The sequence below is a fragment of the Gopherus flavomarginatus genome, chromosome 1 (assembly GCF_025201925.1).
Source record: "Gopherus flavomarginatus isolate rGopFla2 chromosome 1, rGopFla2.mat.asm, whole genome shotgun sequence".
NCBI classification, from domain to species: Eukaryota; Metazoa; Chordata; order Testudines; family Testudinidae; genus Gopherus; species Gopherus flavomarginatus.
Window position 1 is genome coordinate 100,071,485 of NC_066617.1, and position 17,629 is coordinate 100,089,113.

The 17,629-nt window shown below is 51.1% G+C and overlaps 1 protein-coding gene across 4 annotated transcripts in view; it reads right to left on the bottom strand.

The window, feature by feature from the left end:
- Positions 1 to 4,216: 4,216 nt before the first annotated feature.
- The window catches only part of TRIOBP (TRIO and F-actin binding protein), a 37,538-nt gene continuing 24,125 nt past the window's right edge, over positions 4,217 to 17,629 (bottom strand). For 2 of the 4 annotated variants that reach the window (XM_050937064.1, XM_050937067.1), the window contains 10 exons: positions 16,388 to 16,497; positions 15,023 to 15,581; positions 14,125 to 14,235; positions 9,959 to 10,106; positions 8,486 to 8,597; positions 7,724 to 7,883; positions 7,334 to 7,447; positions 6,975 to 7,061; positions 5,812 to 5,975; positions 4,217 to 4,970 (listed from right to left, as the gene is read on the bottom strand). In XM_050937064.1, the coding sequence (XP_050793021.1) occupies positions 5,814 to 5,975; positions 6,975 to 7,061; positions 7,334 to 7,447; positions 7,724 to 7,883; positions 8,486 to 8,597; positions 9,959 to 10,106; positions 14,125 to 14,235; positions 15,023 to 15,581; positions 16,388 to 16,497 (1,563 nt within the window). In that variant the 3' untranslated portion in view covers positions 4,217 to 4,970; positions 5,812 to 5,813. The remainder of the gene's footprint in view (positions 4,971 to 5,811; positions 5,976 to 6,974; positions 7,062 to 7,333; positions 7,448 to 7,723; positions 7,884 to 8,485; positions 8,598 to 9,958; positions 10,107 to 14,124; positions 14,236 to 15,022; positions 15,582 to 16,387; positions 16,498 to 17,629) is intronic. The other 2 variants (XM_050937065.1, XM_050937066.1) reach the window with 2 other exon arrangements.

The window sequence follows — 17,629 nt, forward strand, 5'->3', positions numbered from 1 at the left end:
GGTCTGTTTACAGCTAGGGATGCACAGAGATCTTCCAGGGATACATCAACTCATCTAGATAGTTGCCTAGTTTTACAACAGGCTACATAACAAGCACTAGCAAAGTCAGTACAAACTAAAATTTCATACAGACAGTGATTTGTTTATACTGCTCTATGTACTTATACACTGAAATGTAAGCACAATATTTCTGTTCCAATTGATTTTATAATTATGGTAAAAATGAGAACATAAGCAATTTGTCAGTGATAGTGGCTGTGACACTTCTGTATTTTTATGTCTGATTTCACAAGCAAGTAGTTTTTAAGTGAGGTGAAACCTGTGGGTATGCAAGACAAATTAAGACTCCTGGAAGGGGTACATTGGTCTGGAAAGACTGAGAACCAATGGCCTAGAGAATCAATTATGTTAACATGATCTGTTAATGTCCCACACTAAGCAGTTCAATGTGGTTCAGGGTTTTGAGTGCAGAGAGCTCAGGTTGCTTAGGCCCCATGCCATGCACAATTTTTTTTTGTTAAAAATGAAGTGTTCCTAAATAGGGTACGAGAGCTGCACTTTTAATAGAGAGTAGTGGTGGAATAGAGTAGTTACGACAATGACTTTAAAAAAATAAATTCTGAAGTGCATGCTTATCAGTCTGAACATTAACTTTTACAAGAACACCTTGCTAAGAGATCTGGTTGATTCTTCCTCAGCTTGGTTCCCAGAGGGAATGCGTTTCTAGAAGATAACTTGCGATTGAACTACATGATATCGGGCTCACAGAAGGAATTCTGTAGTTAAGGCCTGTGTCAGACTAGAGCAGGAGTTCTCAAACTGGGAGTTAAGACCCCTCAGAGGGTCATGAAGTTATTACGTTGGGGGCATGAGCTGTCAGCCTCCAACCCAAACTCTGCTTTGCCTCCAGCATTGATAATGGTGTTAAATATACAAACAAGTGATTTTAATTGGGGGGGGGGGGGGTTTACACTCAGAGGCTTGCTCTGTGAAAGGGGTCACCCGTACAAAAGTTTGAGAACCACTGGACTAAATGATCAGAATGGTCTCCTCAAGGCTGAATCTAGTGGACTTTGATAAAACTCCGTTACTCCAGGCCTCCCAGTTTCTCTCAGCACAGCAGATGGCAGCAGAGACAATCCTCAATTACACTGAAAATCCACCTAGGATCTCCTTATTTAACATGCCAACATTCTTCAGGAATGACCACATTCCTGCTTAGGATGTCAGCACAGGGCCTTGGAACGATATGTTGTTTTCTTGTTGACTTCACTGCAGAGCACTAAGGGTGGGGGCAGGGCGAGGAGAAGAGGAGTTGAGAGTCCCAACAGGATGGACCTTGGATCAGCCAGTTATTTGTTGTTACTGCACTTAATAGGGCCAGCCCCCTCCAGCCAGGAAGATGTACCTTGAGTTTGTGACAAAAGTTCCCCAGCATCCGCTAGACCAAGCTCTGCCTGAAACAGATCTCTCCTTCCCTGTCCCGCTCCTGCTATATAAAACCTAGTGGCAGGAAAAGATGGCTGGGTGGGGGCAGGGGAAGGAGGTGGAGGGCTGGCTGCAGTTGGAGCAAGATGAGCCAAGGGTGATTTTGGACACTGCTTCTGTGACTAAATAGCTTTCATTCGTTTTGAGGAGCCTGCAGCAAGAGCTGGCCCAAAACAGAAGACTGCTGCTGTTAAAGAACGTGTCATTCACAGGAGGCCCTGCTTCAACAGGAGAGGAACTGCAGAGGGTTGCTCTGAAGACCAGAGACTGGTTCATGAGAGAGCAGTGCAGGGCTAATATATCAACAAGATCTAGTCCCATAAGCAAAGACATGAGAACAGGCAGAATCCAGACCTACCTTTAAGCCCCTCAAATAAGGAAGAGGATGCAGCTCAGCAGCCTTCTTCTTGCATCACTGGTTTCTATTACACAGATGTCTTTACAGGCAAAAAGGAAGTCATTAGCTAAAGCAGTTGTATTTGAGCTGGGGCCCACAAAATGCTTATCACAATCTTTAGGCCCCAGTTTCCATAGTCCAAGAATCAATGACGGTACCACAGACTTTGACCACTTCAAGTGAGCATGTGCACAACTTTCCCTTGCTGCTCCCTGCACACCTGACACCCTTGGGTGAATTCACCTACAACTAAATTAGCAGATGACACACATACAACCACAATGCAAAGGGAGCTGGAGAGATCAGGGCAGCCCTGAACCCAGCTGGGGGAGGAAGCCTAGCACAAATACACCCCAAATCATTCTATAACCAAGCAATGCATCCACTGATAGAGCACTAGATTTTCATCGCATCCTGTCCATGCCACTCCATCCTACCCTTTTAGCAAGCCGAGCACTAGAGTTGGCTCAGGGAACTTGTGGCATCAGGTTTGTGCCCAGTTCCACCAAAATTTTTGAGCCCCACTGATTTCAATGGATGTCCAGAACCAAGAGATCTGGGCCTGGATACCTATTTAGCTGGTTAGGGTGTCTCAGGTCTTTCAGCATAACCGATGTAACCTCTCCCTCCAATTGTTAATGCCTTATGTTCCCTTCTTAAGCACAGTTCCAGCATGTGGCACCTCACCCCTGCAATTGATATATGGAGTCTTACATGGGGTCTCAGCACCACAGCTCTGTTTTCTGAACAAAAGCTCAAGAGTTCACCTGTTGGTCAACAGGGGAGCGGGCTGAAAGTGTGAGGAGCAGTTACCAGTATCTCATCAGATCTATCCATCAGATTTTCACACCAATAAGTGATCTGTAGCATCCAAAGTGATTGGGCGGCAGGGAGGAGGAGAATTAAATATTTCTGGTTTGCATCCTTCAAAGGACTGGTGATGGGGAAGGGGTAGAGGGGTGAACTGCCCATTCTCCCTTTTTATTGTGCCAACAGATTGTGAGACACCCTCCACCCACCCCCCAAAAAAAGGTAAAATATAAATCCAGCATCAATTTAACAAAACAGGCGATGTTTGGACACTAAGTTTAGTCAAAATACTCTTACTGGTATGGGTGGGGAGAAAGTGGACATGGGGTTTTTTGTTTTTGAGGAATCAGTGGGGTAGATCTTCCCCCTCACCACACTTGTGTGTGGAAAGATATTTATTGTCTTCTCAGGCTGGACAGAGGGGGATCCTCTCACTTCCTTAGACAACCAGATTGGGGATTTTTTTGGGGGTAGGGGGTATGAAATGATCTCCTTCACTCCATCCACAAGCTCAAGGCTCGTGGAGCTGCTGGTCAGTATTCCTGCTCTGCACCCAAGTGCAAGAAAGCCCTGAGCAAGCAGAACCACCTGCTCACACCAGCACGGCTCAAGACTCCCAGACCAGCAGTAAAATATCCTCTCCCAGGAGACAAATGTAGGTTCAAAGGCAGATCTGACTGAGAATGAGAACTGTAAGGGAATGTTGGAGGTGACCGCCACTGAATGGTGTAGTTGACAGCCCTGATTTAACTACACAGATGCCTCTGTCAGAGCATCACATGGGACAACAGTATTTCAGACAGCTCAGGAAAGGAAGGGAGAACTGCACATTCTGGGACATGAGACTATTTCCATGTGTTTCTATATTCAGGGCCCCCGTAGCTGATCTCCAAGTTCAATTCCTACCTAGTTTTGTTTTTCCAGCCAGCACAGGGGCTGTCATGGCATGACCCAGGAGAAATTTCTGCAGGAAAGTGAAAACTGGTTCTTCCATCAGCTAGTGCTAGGGAGCGCAAATCCACCTAGACCCCTGCCCTCCATACCATCTGCTTCTGGCTGCAGCATTTAAGGCAGAGCTGAATGGGTTAAACCACAAGAAGCAGAGCAATAACTCTCACTCACAAAGGGCTTCCTCCATTGAGGCCTGGCTGCCAAACAGGCCAACTGTGATGCCTGTTCCTGTGTAGCTGTACTAAGACTTGGGGATGCATGTGGCTTTGAAGCAGGATTTAGATGATATTAAGTAGGCGAGGGAGCCCAGGAGCAAAGTTGGGCAGGGAGTCAAGTCAACACGCACCCTCCCCCACCAGCAGCTAGCTCATGATCTAGTCACCACCTGCCTGCTGGATTCTAGGTATCCTAGAAGAGATTCCCACTCCTCAGGCACGATCTGCAACCCAGCCTCCTACTTTGCCTCGTATGGGTGGAGGCCCTCCTGCGAAGGTTAAGGGTGCTGTGGACAGGGACAGTCCTGCTCCATGAGGGGACAACCTCCAATCCAATAATTATAATAGAGTCCCCTTGGATAGCTGAAGATTTTATTAAGTTAAACTATTAACTGTGTGGAAGGGCAGCCGCCGCCTTCATTTTTTGGCTCCAGCGGACGCAGCAGTGGTGCGTGCAGAGTCCCCTGGTCCTCCTCAGGAGTGTGTTAGCAGGAGGCAGGCTCTTCCAAAACCTCCAGGGGACTGGCCTTACCCTGGGACATTCACATGGCCCATGGGTACCGAAACCTCCCTTCAATACAGTCCAGAGTGAGAGCACAGTCCCCAACAGCTTGAGCAGCTCTGTCCAACATCTCTGCTTTCAGTGGTCCAGGGGAACGTGTGCAGGACGTTGGTTCTCTCGTATGGCTAGCCACAGTCTGTCTCATGGTGCATGGTCCTTCCAGCACATCCAAGCAGACTGGAGGAGTGGGAAGATAAGAGGGGTGAAGGCCATTCGCAACCCCATAGACGCACCCCACAAGGAGCACTTGAGGCAGGAGCAACAGCTGTGTTTCTTCGGTCTTCAGCTGCTAGTTAAAAGATATTGTAGATTTAAAACGTTCCCCACCCACAAAACAAAAAAGTGAAGTATCTATAAAATATATCTTTTCACATATAAAATCCTGAAGAAGGTGCACATAGGAGCCAGTCCAAACAATGTGCTCAGATACGCAGGCGCATGGGATGGGGATTGGTGAAAGACATGGGAGCTGGTTTCCTTGAGGGGATGTCAATGGATGGGATACAGCCACCACCTCCCCACAAGTGAGGAATCAAGCAAAACAAACCTAAGGAGAAAATAAAGAGAGAGTGTCACAGCAAATGGCTTAAAAGACTTCAGAGTCGCTGAGCCCAAGAACTCCAGGGCTTCCTCAAATCCAGGAGGTCATTTGTACCCCAAGATGCCAGCTAGTGACACTGCTTGTACTGCAGCCGTGGAGGCCCAGATCAATTCAGATCCCCTGTTAGGTACTCCTCCCACATGTACATTTGGTCCCCTTCTCTCTGCAGCGGCCGTGCAGGCAACACTCCCGGCCCACAGGAAGGGTGACAACCACTTAGGTGTTACCACTCCCTCTCCTCACCACTTTGTTCTCATGCCTCACATCACCCACCAATAGGCGTAAGCAGGGCCTAGAGAGCAGGGTTCCCCAGTCCTGAGAGGTCCCAGTCTCTGCCAGGGGGGCATGAGCAGGAAGAGAAACCACAAAGAGGGAAAAATTTCCACTGGATTAGATCTAGTGAGCATCAAACAGGCAATAGCACATGCTCCTGACTCACAACTGAACAGCCCCCCCGGCCCCTCTACTCCCCCTCCTCTGCCTTCACCCGTCTCCCGTCCCACTCTTTACAGTGCCCTTGTCAGGAGAGGCCCAGAGCATCTCAGTGCAGGGTGAGTGTTTGGCTGAGTGGGAACAACTTTGGCCTAGACCGAAAGGGCTCGAGGAACAACAGAGCCCATGCCTGGGATCCCACTACAAGGACAGTCCTTCCTTGCCCTAGAGTGCCCCCTGGTACTGGAGGAACTGCAACTCCCTCCTCCCTCTGGCCCCATAAGCTGCACTCATCCCTGCTGCAGGCGGGCTCGTGCGAACCCCACAGCGCAGCTCATGGCCCTTGGCCGCTCACCTCTACTCGCTGATGCTGTTGCGCAGCGTCTCCTTCTCCTGCAGCGCTGCCATGGCCAGGCGTAGGTGCTCCTTCAGCTGCTCGATCTCCCGCTCCGAGCGCAGCTTGATGTGGTTCAGCTCCACATAGACATCCTGGTACTTCCCTGAGGCAAATCTCTTATCCTGCAGTGGAAGGCGAGGAGTCACCACCCAGCTCTTGGTATTCATCCCAGGGGAGGGTGGCCCCCATCAGGAAAGCCAGAGAGAACAAGACCTAGGTGTCAATTTGAGCCTCAGCCAGGCAAGCAGTGAGAGCCCAGTAGAGACCCCCACAAGATGGGACAGGCATGGCATCCACAGAGATCAACTCGGACTGGCTGTTCAGAGACAGGGGGAGGGGGACAAGAGGCCGGGCAGCTAGAGAGCAACATGTCATTGCGGACTGGTAGGGCTGGTTTCTGGAAGCTATTCAGCAATAGGTGGATTAAGAGTGGGGGCTAGGGGAGTAGACAGCTATCTACAGCCACCAAGAAGAGGACCTGTCCAGGGGTGCGTGCCTAGGAGCAATAGGAAATTTGCTCGATCTCAGGAAGGTTCCCATAATGGCAAGGGCCAGCCAGTTGTGAAAGTCTCTTAAGGCAGGAAGTGGTGGAAGCCACCTTGCTTGGGCCATTTAGAACAGAAGCTGACACAGCAATGGCGAATACTGCATGTAGCAAGCCCACCCTGGCCAGGGGAAGGAGCATTAGGACCCTCAGTAGAGGTCGCCCTTCTCTAATATCAACGCTGTGGTGAGGGAGATGGGGAGAATACTGTGAGGAGGCCTGGACATAGGTGGGCTGACACACAGTCAAGGACAGGGGAAGGAAGGCAGACAAAATGGAGTTCTAGCCAGATTTCACTTTTTTTCCCCCACCTAGAAGGGCTCCCGACACTGGGTTCGTGCACGCCCCACCCTTGCTCCAGGGGTTAATGACCAACAGTGGCAGGAAACCAAAGTGAATCCAACAGAAATAGGAGACCCAAACCACTCCTAATCAGCATTCGTGCTCTGTATGATTTCCCCAGGTCCTTGCTTTCCCCCATCATTTTCCTGCCTCCAACTTAAGGGAGGTCTTCACATCCCTCCCCTCGATAAAACGAACCCCCGGGTAGGGGAGAACAGCTTCCAGGAAATGGTACCTTTTGCATCATCTGGAGCTCATCCTTAAGACACTGAACCTCTTTTTTCAGGTACTGGAGTTCATTCTCCTTCACTCGAAGCAGCACCTGCGAAGAGGAGGAGGAGGAGGAGGAGGAGAAGAGACACTCCAGGGACCAAGCTGAGAGATATGACATCAGCGCAGGACAGAAGGGGGTGTTGGAGGGGGTGGAGAAGGAAGAGCCAGGAGCACGAGGCCAGGAAGTGCTGCAGATCTAGAGCTAGACTCAGTGGCAGAGCTGAGTGGGGGAAGCTTGCATAGAACTTCCTGCACTGCAGCTTGTGCCATGCCTGCTGCAGAAGCGGATCAGCAGCACACAGCACCAGCAGGCCTCTTTACCTCAAGCTCACAGGAGCTCCTCTCGCCGTTGTGCAAGGCCCCATCTCCTGTGCCCTGTGAGGTGATGAAGGTCCGTAACCTCTGGATCTCTTCTGACAGGCATGTCTGCAGCTCCTGAAGGCCAGAGCGGAGTCATCAGGGGAGTGCACGTATACCCACAAACCAGAGCCCACAGGCAAGTGAGAGCCAGCCAGGCCCATGCTGCTCTCTCCTCAGATGCTCTACCTCTCTCCCAACCCCAGCTTAAAAGGGCCCCTCCATCTCTTACTTCGCTTTGGACAGCACAGCTTATTTGTTAAGGGATTTCTGGCTCCAGAGGGAACATGCCCCCTGGGATCTTCCAGCATGCCGTGCAAAAGGCTCAGCCCTCTGGGCAAGTGTGTCTCTTGCCTGGTTCTGCCGGAGCAGCTCCTTCCCCTCCTGCTGGCAGCGCTGCAGCATCTGCTCCCGCTCTTCTGCTTTCTCTGTGAGGTCACCGATTTCCAGACACTTCTGGGAGTATTGCTCGGAGAGAACCTGCAGCTCCCGCTTCAGAGAGTCCACGTCCAACCTGCCACAGCCACTCAGAACATCACTTCAGAGAAGCGGGATGCCCCCATCCTCCTCCCAGGGCCCACTCTCACACCAACACCGGTCTCCACCCCGGCTATGGACAACACTTGCTGCTCCTGCCCACACTCACATGGCTGTCACCCACAGCCACCACCGTTACTCAGAAGGGTCCCTTCTTCTAAGCAGCTGGTAATCAGAGGAGGGGAACCCACTGAAGGTGGGAGAGGAAAGAAGCAAAGAATCTAATGGGAGAAGCAGGGAGCACAGTAGCCCGTTCAGGTCTAGTGGAGACAGGATATCCTGCTCTCATCTGCATGGTTAGCATCTCAGGTCATTGCATTCTCCCCCCGCGGACCCTCTTCCCCAGAAGCAGCACTAGGAGGCAGGCTAGAAGCTAATGCTGGCTCTCTGGAAGGCAGAGAGGGATGGAATATAGAAATCCACTCTTCAGTCCAATGTTGAAGGGAATGGCACCCTTCCAACTTGCCCCACTGGGCAAGAGCTACCTAAAAGTGAGTGACCTAGCAAGCACAGAGCCTGGTCTGCACAGCATCCACATGGAGGGAACTGGGCAGAAGGGACTGTGCAGAGACTCCTTACTGGTGCTGTCTCCGGAGGGCCTCCGAGCCTGACCCGCTCTGCTGGAAACTGCGTGTCCTGCCCAGCTCCCTATTCAGCTCCTCCTTGTGCACCTTCTTCAGCGCTTCGATTGCTAGGAGGAGGAGAAAAGGAGACGTGGAGTTAAGTGTCCCGAGAGACTCGGCCGCTCTGCAGCTTGGCAGATGGGGCGGTGGGAACTGAACAAGGGGAGTTCCTGAGGACTCCCCCCTCCCATCTACCACCAGAAACCCCAGCTCCAGGAACGGCTCAGAATTTCCCTCTTCCTCCACTCTGTCCCGGGCATCTTCCCCGGGGCTAACTCCTACCATGCCAAGCCACAGCAGGCAGCCCCAAGCACTGCTCATGGGCGATGCTACAGTCTGAAGCTTCTTGCTGCAGCATCAGTGCAGAGACTCTCCTCTCTTAGCTGCAGTAAGGCCAATTCCCAACATACACACAGGTGGTGGGAAGAAACAGGCTTCCGGGTCAGGTCTTGCTTGTTAAAAATGGAATCCCATCTCATACTCAGGAGACGGTGATGAAGGGCACAAGGAGAAAAGTCCACTGTGCATGGGGCACTCAGCAACATGGGCATCTATTTGGCCAACAATGGGGGCAGGGGAAGGAGACGGACACAATCTTGCCAGCCTCCGCTAGCAGAGCTGCTTGCTCACCACCTCACTTACCCAAGGAGGACACATGGGAGGGGTTTTTCCAGTCTTACTTCTGAGCCCGTTAAAGGGAGGGCAGCTGCCTATCACACTATTCATACAGGGATAGCTAGCAGCATGGGGCTATATACACAGCACAGGCTCCTTTCAGGAGCAAGGACGCTGCAGAAAACACTACAGATGAGGAGAGGACAGATAGCTACAGTGTGTTTGACCCACCCGTCTTTTCAAAGAAATCTTGTTAGCTCAGATTTGGATCTCAGCCAGCAACCATCCCACTGCACAGCCTAAAGGGGAACAACTGCATCGAGAAGCAGAATGACTGCTACAGTGATGCAGAGGCCCCAGCCAAGATCAGGGGCCCATTGTGCTAGGTGCTGTACATACAGAGAGAGACACCCTGCCTCAAAGAGGTTATAAAGATCAGGAGAGGACCAAAACCTGGGGGGAAAGTGACTTGCCCAAGGTCACGGGCAGAGCAATGTCTTAGCACCTGAACCACACTGCTTCCCTGCAGCACCACTGCCCAACCTTGTGCTTTACAGACATGGCCTAGCCCAGAGAGGCTGCCACCCATTGAGACCAGCAGGAGCCAAGGGTGCTCAGCGCCTTGGAGGCTCACTGTTCTGGGACACATCTTAGCTTAGAGAGACCCAAAAGATATTCCAGGGAAGGCAGCACTGGGGGATTCCAGGGGAGGTGGCAAGTGGACTCGAAGGAAAGTTTGAAAGAGGAGAAAGGGGACAAGGGGCAGCAGGCAGCCATATCCCCAACCTCTAAGTGCTTGGGTTCTTGCTCCTACCCGCAGCTGTGGCCGCAGCCTCCTCAGCCAGGAGCCTCTCCTTCTCCTGCCGCAGCCGCTCCAGCTCCCGCTGATGGTGCCGCTGGAGCTCGGTCATGACCTGCTGGTGAAGAGATTCCATCTCTGCCAAGCTGCGCTCACATGCCTCCTGTCATGCAGAAGAGGGGAGAAAGAAAAAAACAGGTGAAGGGGAGTGGGACTGAGACATGGAGAGATGCAGTAAGATACCATACGATTTGCCTGGCATTTGCTGTGCACTACAGGAGTGAACTCCACCCAGGCCCGTCACCAGCACTGAATCAGAGAGGGGAGGTGAATACCCTCAAGAGGGAAGAAAGTGTCTTAAGAAGATAAAGATGTTAAATAAAGCTTTTCATCCTTAGATCTCAAAGTGCTTGACTAAAGCAGTATCCCTCATTTCTTATATGGGGAAACTGAGGCACATACAGGGAAGTGACTTGCCCAAGGCCACCCAGCACTTCAATGGCAGAGCAGGGAACAGAGCCTAGGTCTCCCGAGTTTCAGTCCAGTGCTCTATGCACTATACCACACTGCCTAATGCAGCGAAGTGCCTGGCTTTATGACACAGATAAACATTCCCTTAACTATTGAAAGCTGAGCTGCCTCTTAAGGAAAATGAAACCAATGGCAACCTCCCTTCAATGCAGCCATTTGCTGTTAAAGGCCCTCCCCAAAGAGGCTGGATACTCAAAGCAGATTAGCAGTCTGATGTGCGGGTGGACTTAACACAGACTTCAAAATATCCTCACTGGCACTGGCGTTAGCACTCACTAAAATTAAGTTCATGCCTCTGAGCTACTGTTCCAGGCTCTCTACAGATTCAAGCAGAGCTGCTGCATCAGTGCAGCATGGTCATTTTTTAAGGTTTCCTTTTAAACTGTAACAAGAGAATCTCATTTAGAAGAGTCCTTCAGCATCTCGGCTGATAGTCAAGAGGCCAGTCTGCTTCTCCTCCATAGTCCTTCGCCTGCTGCCCCTCCACTCCCTAAACCCAAAGGAGCACACGCCACACTTTGGGAAATGCTGCTCACGCTAAGGGAGTTGCTGCATCCTGGGACCTGTAGTCTGCCGCTGGTACTAGAACAAGGGCAGCTGCTCTTTGACCCACTTTGAGTTAATGCAACCCATTGACTCCAGACAAATTATCAACATGATCCTCAGTGGAGCAAAACGTGGGTGGCCTGTGATTTGCCCAGAAATTGGCAACCAAACATTGACAGGTTAATGGGAGGGAGACAAAAAGCCATCCTCTAGGGGAGGGGCAGTTTGAATTTAGAAGTTACAAAATATCTCATCAAGGGCTGATGACAGAAGTTGATTAGAGGCTATTTTTTACCATGTGAACTGGGTCTCATAATATTTATCAAGCTCACAGGGCAGCTTCTAGCCTGCTGTATTAGTTGCCCCACACTGTGCAGGATTTTTCTGTGGCAGATATAACAGATCAGTTGCAATAATCCAGCAACATGGAGATCTTGTCTTTTCAGCTGCTAATAAAGAAGGTACGTGACTGGGTCACTTCAATGAGATCTCCCCTTTTACTTTACATGAGTAACTGGCATCACATTAGTATGGTAAAATTAGGGTCAGACTCAGAGCAGCACTCTATGAATTCTGGCTCAGACTTGTTCAATATCTTCACTGATGAATTAGATAATGGCATAGAGAGTAAATTTTATAAAGATTGCAGATGATACCAACCTGGGAGTGGTTGCAAGTGTTTTGGAGGATAGGATTAAATTCGAAAATGATCTGGAGAAATGGTCTGAAGTGAATAGGATGAAATTCAATACGGACAAATGCAAAGTACTCCACTTAGGAAGGAACATCAGTTCCGCACATACAAAATGGGAAAGGAGTGCCTAGAAATAAGTACTGCGGAAAGGGATCTGGTGGTTATAGTGGATCACAAGGAAAATATGAGTCAAGAGTGTAATGCTGTTGCAAAAATGAGCAAACATTCTCGGAAGTATTAGTAGGAGTGTGCTGAGCAAGACATGTGAAGTAATTCTTCCGCTCCGTGCTGAGTAGACCTCAGCTGGAGTAGTGTGTCCAGTTCTGGGAGCCACATTTCAGGAAAGATGTGGACAAATTGGAGAGAATCCAGAGAAGAGCAACAAATGCTGCTGGAAATGGGCCATTTTCATTACCACAAAAGTTCTTTTTCTCTCCTGCTAACAATAGCTCACCTTAACTGACCACTCTCGTTAGTGTGTGTATGGTAACACCCACTGTTTGATGTTCTCTGTGTGTATATATATATATATGCATCTTCCTACTGTATTTACCACTGCATGCCCATGAAAGCTTATGCTCAAATAAATGCGTTAGTCTCTCAGGTGCCACAAGTACTCCTGTTCTTTTTGCTGAAACAGACTAACAGCTGCTACTCTGAAAAAAGGATTAAAGGTCTAGAAAACATGACCCATTAGGGAAGATTGAGAAAAAATGAGTTTGTTTAGTCTGGAAAAGAGAAGACTGAGAGGGGACATGATAACAGTTTTCAAGTACATAAAGGGTTGTTACAAGGAGGAGGAAGAAAAATTGTTCTCCTTAACCTCTAAGCCCATTGCTCCTTGTCCTATCCTTAAATTGCAGCAAGGGCAGTTCAGGTTGGACACTAGGAAAAACTTCCTAACTGTCGGGGTGATTAAGCACTGGAATAAATTGCCCAGGGAGGTTGTGGAATCTCTGTCTTTGGAGAGTTTTAAGAGCAGGTTTGACAAACGCTTGTCAGGGATGGGCTAGACATGAGTGCAGGGGACTGGACTACACCTCTTGAGGTTTCTTGCAGCCCTATGATTCCATGCCCCTTAATGCCCACTGAAATCAACAAGAGGTTTAGAGCCTTGCAGAATTAGGCCCTTACTGCCTTTTCTTCCACTGATTGGGCTCTGCTCATAACCACAGAGATCAAAAGGTGGAGTGTAATCAACTCAGTGTGCCATGATTTTTGTGTGATTTGAGGCAACTCAATTGGTTGCACCACCAGGATTATCTCCAAGGACCCATTAACTCCAGTCGGGAAGTGTGTTGCCTAAGACTTGACTGCTTTACATACGCAATCCCTGTTCCTGAGCTGGCTGATCTCGATTACAAGAGCCTGCTGATGGGCTCCTAGTGGCATGTGGTTGATGAGTGGCACACTGGGTTTTATAGTCTTGGCTATAGCCTGACATTTGATTCATGTCCAAATAAAACCAAAGAGTTACAGCTCAGAATGGAGACACATTCATGTGTTTGAACCAAACCACCCTCTATTTAAAGAGACTGAAGAGCTGTCTACACTACCATGAAGCAGGACCCTGCTACAATACGGTGCCTCCTGGCCCAGGTGAAATGCAGGGCAGTCTCCTAAATTAAAACGGGACCAAGCTAGATTTGAGCAGAGTCCTCAACCTGTGTTCTCCACGGCTTTCATGGTGTAATCATGCCCCAAACTACACAAAAGACAGCCATCATGGGTCAGACTAAAGGTCGACCTAGCCCAGTATCCTGTCTTCCGACAGTGGCCAAAGCCAGGTGCCCCAAAGGGTAAGAAAAGACAGGTTACCAAGTGATCCATTCCCTGCTGCCCATTCCCAGCTTCTGACAAACAGAGGCTAGGGACATCATCCCTACTCATCCCAGCTAATGGCCATTGATGGACCTGTCCTCCATGACCTTATCTGTAATGTGCCGGGGACCCATCAGCTTGTTTCCACCTATGGAAACCCGAATACACATTAACATCTCTTCTCTCCCAGCAAAGGGGCTCAGGCCTGAGGAGGCAGGTGGATGACTGAGCCAAGCCCATCTCCCCAGCATTAATGGGTGTTCTGGTGGGCGAGTCCCAACCATCCAAGCAACAGAACCCTGCTTCAGTGGTAAGGGACAGCTCCATCAGATCCCACCCCATCATTTGCATGCATACTTGGGCAGCTGCTGCTTTAAGGACTGCCAGTGCCCATCAGTCACGAAGTAGTTAACTGATTGCAGCTGGGCTCACTTTGGATTGCCATGGCAATGCTAATCAATGAAATTCACACCTACCCTGGCTGCACTGCCAGAGTGTGCATCTCCCACTTCCCCCCTAAGCCTTGTCGGGAATGGAGTGGACTCAAAGGCAAAGTGGGGTTTCTGGCCTACTGCCAACTGACCCTCACCTGGGAGATGAATCCCTGGGGCATGTGGCCATCTCCATGGGATTTTCCTGTGTCACGAAGGCTCTCACCACGGGCACGCCAGGACTCCAGCTGTGCCCTCAGGGACTGGACCTGCGCCAGGAAACCAGAACGACATCGACTCAGCCATGAGGAACAGCTCCAATTTGGAACGAGCAAACTGTATCTCAGCCAGACGAGTCTCAGCCAGGGGCTTGGGGGCAAGGGACGAGCAAAGGAGACACTGGGTGCCTCAGCCAGTGTCCTTTATCCATGGAACGGAGTGGTCACCCAATGGGACAAACCCAGTGAAAGAGGCCCCAGCACACGAACAATGGGAAGAGGTGAGGAAGAGACCCCTCCCAAACTCAAGATACACTAGGTGTAAGCCATGCTCTCCTCTGAAGGCAGAAAGACTGGCAGTGACTGGCCTAAGGGGTTCATGGCCTTCCCCGCGGAACTAGTGACACGCTCACTGCTGCCAGGGCTAAGTTTGTCAGGTTAAACCCCCGTTATGAAGGGCAGAACAAGAGGTTTGGGTGTCCCCAGTGTAAACAGGCTCAACTCCAGTTAAGTCAATGGCATTTCACCAGTTTATATTAAGGCTGAATTTGGCCTGGGGTCTCTGATATACAGACAAGCTGCTTCTCAAAGCACGGGTCTATGAACCTGCTACGCAAGCTAGCGTTCTCCTGACCCAGAGGTGGCAAATGGTGCTGCTTTCCCTGCCCATGGAAGGCCGGCAGTGGGAGCAGACGGTGTAACAAGGGCTTCCTGTGTCCCCAGCACTTTGGCCTAGACTCCTGCTGAGCCCCTGGCCCCAAGGGGTCTGGGAATAAGGGGAGGCCCTCTCCCACCCTAGGAAGGAGGAAATGGGGCCCCAAAAACAGATGGCTCCTACCTCTTTCTCCAGTGCCTCCCTTGTGTCTCCATAGCCCCCCTTGCTCTGGTTCAGCAACGCAGTCAGAGGAAGGCGCTTAGACTCCTTCAGGGGCAGCCGTTCCAGCTCCAGCCATTTCTTCTCAATCTCTTCACTCAGCCGACTGCGCTGGTCCTCCGACAGGGCAGGCCCCAGCAGCTCCTGCTCACACGCCTTCCAGCAGAGGGCCCCTGCTGGGCCGTCGCCCTGCAGGACCCCAGTGTCAGGAGCCTCAAACCACTTCCGCCTCTCCTCAGAGCGGAGGGCTAGGTCCCGTTCCAGGTCTTCGTGCTTGGTGACTCGGTCAGAGATCCCCCTCAAACTGCCTCTCGTCCGCTGCGGGGCACCGTGATTCAAAGGGCCCTGCTGCAAGGGGGCCAGCTCCACATAGTCAAAGGTGTGGCGCGGCCCATCCGCCTTCCGGTTACTGCCCTTGGAGATAACCTCCGACCCCAAGCCCGGCCACTGCTCCTCTGACCTGAGGGAGCCTTTCTGGGGGACGCAGCTGCGGATGGAGTTTTCCTTATTGCAGTCAGACAGCCTGAAAATCAGAGCATGAAGGCATGAGAGAGACACAGCTGCTGGGAGTCATGCAGGCAGGCACTGTGCAAACAGCCCACGCATACTCCTGTGGATGCACCGCAAGCCTAGCCTGCAGCCACACCCCTTGCAATTCCAGTCCTAGGAAGCTCCAGAGCACAGCTAGCCTGCCACGCTAAGCTTCCCAGTGGCTGTGCAATGGGAACAGACTTCCTGTAGGGTGGGGAGAACCAGGCCCAGCTCCAGGGAAACACGTTTTGATCGGAGCTTGAGCTCTTGTCTCTAGAACAGAGCCCATCAGCTGTGCGCTCTAGTGGGACTCTTCCCTGCTCCCCTTTTGCATACAGAGAGAAAGGCAAATCCAGTCTTGGTGTTGCCTGTTTCTTTCAGACTCTTGTGCTGACATGCACTTGGTCCGGGGACTCGTGGTGAGATGATTGGAGGAAGAGAGTGGGGCACTGCAAAGCAGTCAGCCATCACCCATAGACTCTTCAAAGGAACCCAGAAGACGTTCTCTGCCCTTGGGTCACCCAGCAGGACCCCGAGTACAAATCCCCAGAGAGCTTCCTCCCACACTCACCTGCTGACACGGTAAGACTGGATACCCCCGTGATACCCTCACGAGTATCACTGCCGCAAGCAAGCATGACTGGCAGAGCATCTTCTCCCACGCCAAGGTGGGAGGGGAGGACAAGGAGACTTCTCCCGTCCCAGAAAGGATTGCCTGCTTGTGGCCAAGGTGCTGACACAAAGTGGTCCAAGCCATGGGTGGGGCGTGTGGGGGACAACACACATTCCCATACGTACTTTGTGACATCTGGCGCGCTTGCCGGGCGGACGTTCTTCCTCAGCGCCTCGATCCAGTTCCGCCGGATCCCCGAGGTCATTGCTGACAGGGTGAAGGTGGCATCCTTCGTCTAAAAGGGAGACACCAAAGGGAGCTCAGCCCACAATGTGCAGTGACACCCTCGCTTCTGCACAGCACAGGATAGCAGGCTACAGCCTGGGATGGAGACAACACCCACTCGCTCTCCAGACTACAGGGTGTGCCGGTAAGCAGAGCTGGGAGAAGCCAGCCTTTGATAGAGCAGAGTCGGAAGACAGCCACCAGCAGGGTCTTAACAGTCCCTCTCTGCTCTCCTGTCACACCAACAGAAGACAGGCCCTCAAGAAGCATAAGTGGAGGTTAATTCATCACTTGGGCACTGCTAGACAGGTGCCAATTAACAGGTCAGCTTCCAAGACATCCTCCTCCCTTACAAAAGAACCCCCGGTTCTTGTGTCTCTGCTAAGGTTGTGTGTGTCCATCTGCGCTCCCGGGGCGCTGGGGAGGTAGGTCCCCTGGTGTAAGAACAGCCATACTGGGTCAGATCAAAGGTCCATCTAGTCCAGTATCCGCTCTTCCAACAGTGGCCAATGCCCAGTGCCCCAGAGGGAATGAACGGAACAGTTAATCATTGAGTGATCCATCCCGTCGCCCATTCCCATCTTCTGGCAAACAGAGGCTAGTGACATAATCTGCCCATCCTGGCTAATAGCCATTGATGGACCTAACCTCCATGAACTTATCTAGTTCTTTTTTGAACCCTGTTCCAGTCTTGGCCTTCACAACATTCTCTGGCAAGGAGTTCCACAGGTTGACTGTGTGTTGTGTGAAGAAATACTGTCTTTTGTTTTGTTTGTTCCCACTATTGGAGTCTGCTCTCTCTTTTCTAAGACAGATTTCACAAGCAATGTGAAATAACCTTTGGGGTTTGCCTGTCAGCACAGTGAGCCTATGCGTAGACTCCCTCCCCCTCCTCGCCCACGAGATACCATACCATCTGCTCCCGGCCATCCCTACAGAACAACTGGGCCGAGTCAGCTGCTAGGCTAAGTTCCCTTGTAGTCTTTTCATCACCAGGGAAGGTCAGCTGGAACTTCCAGCATGGCTCCATCCACCCCCACCCTGCAATATATTCCCCTCCTGCACTGATGTAGTGCCTTCTAATCTCAAGCATCCTATATCACTTCAGAACCAAGCGACACACACAGCTCAATTCCTCTGCA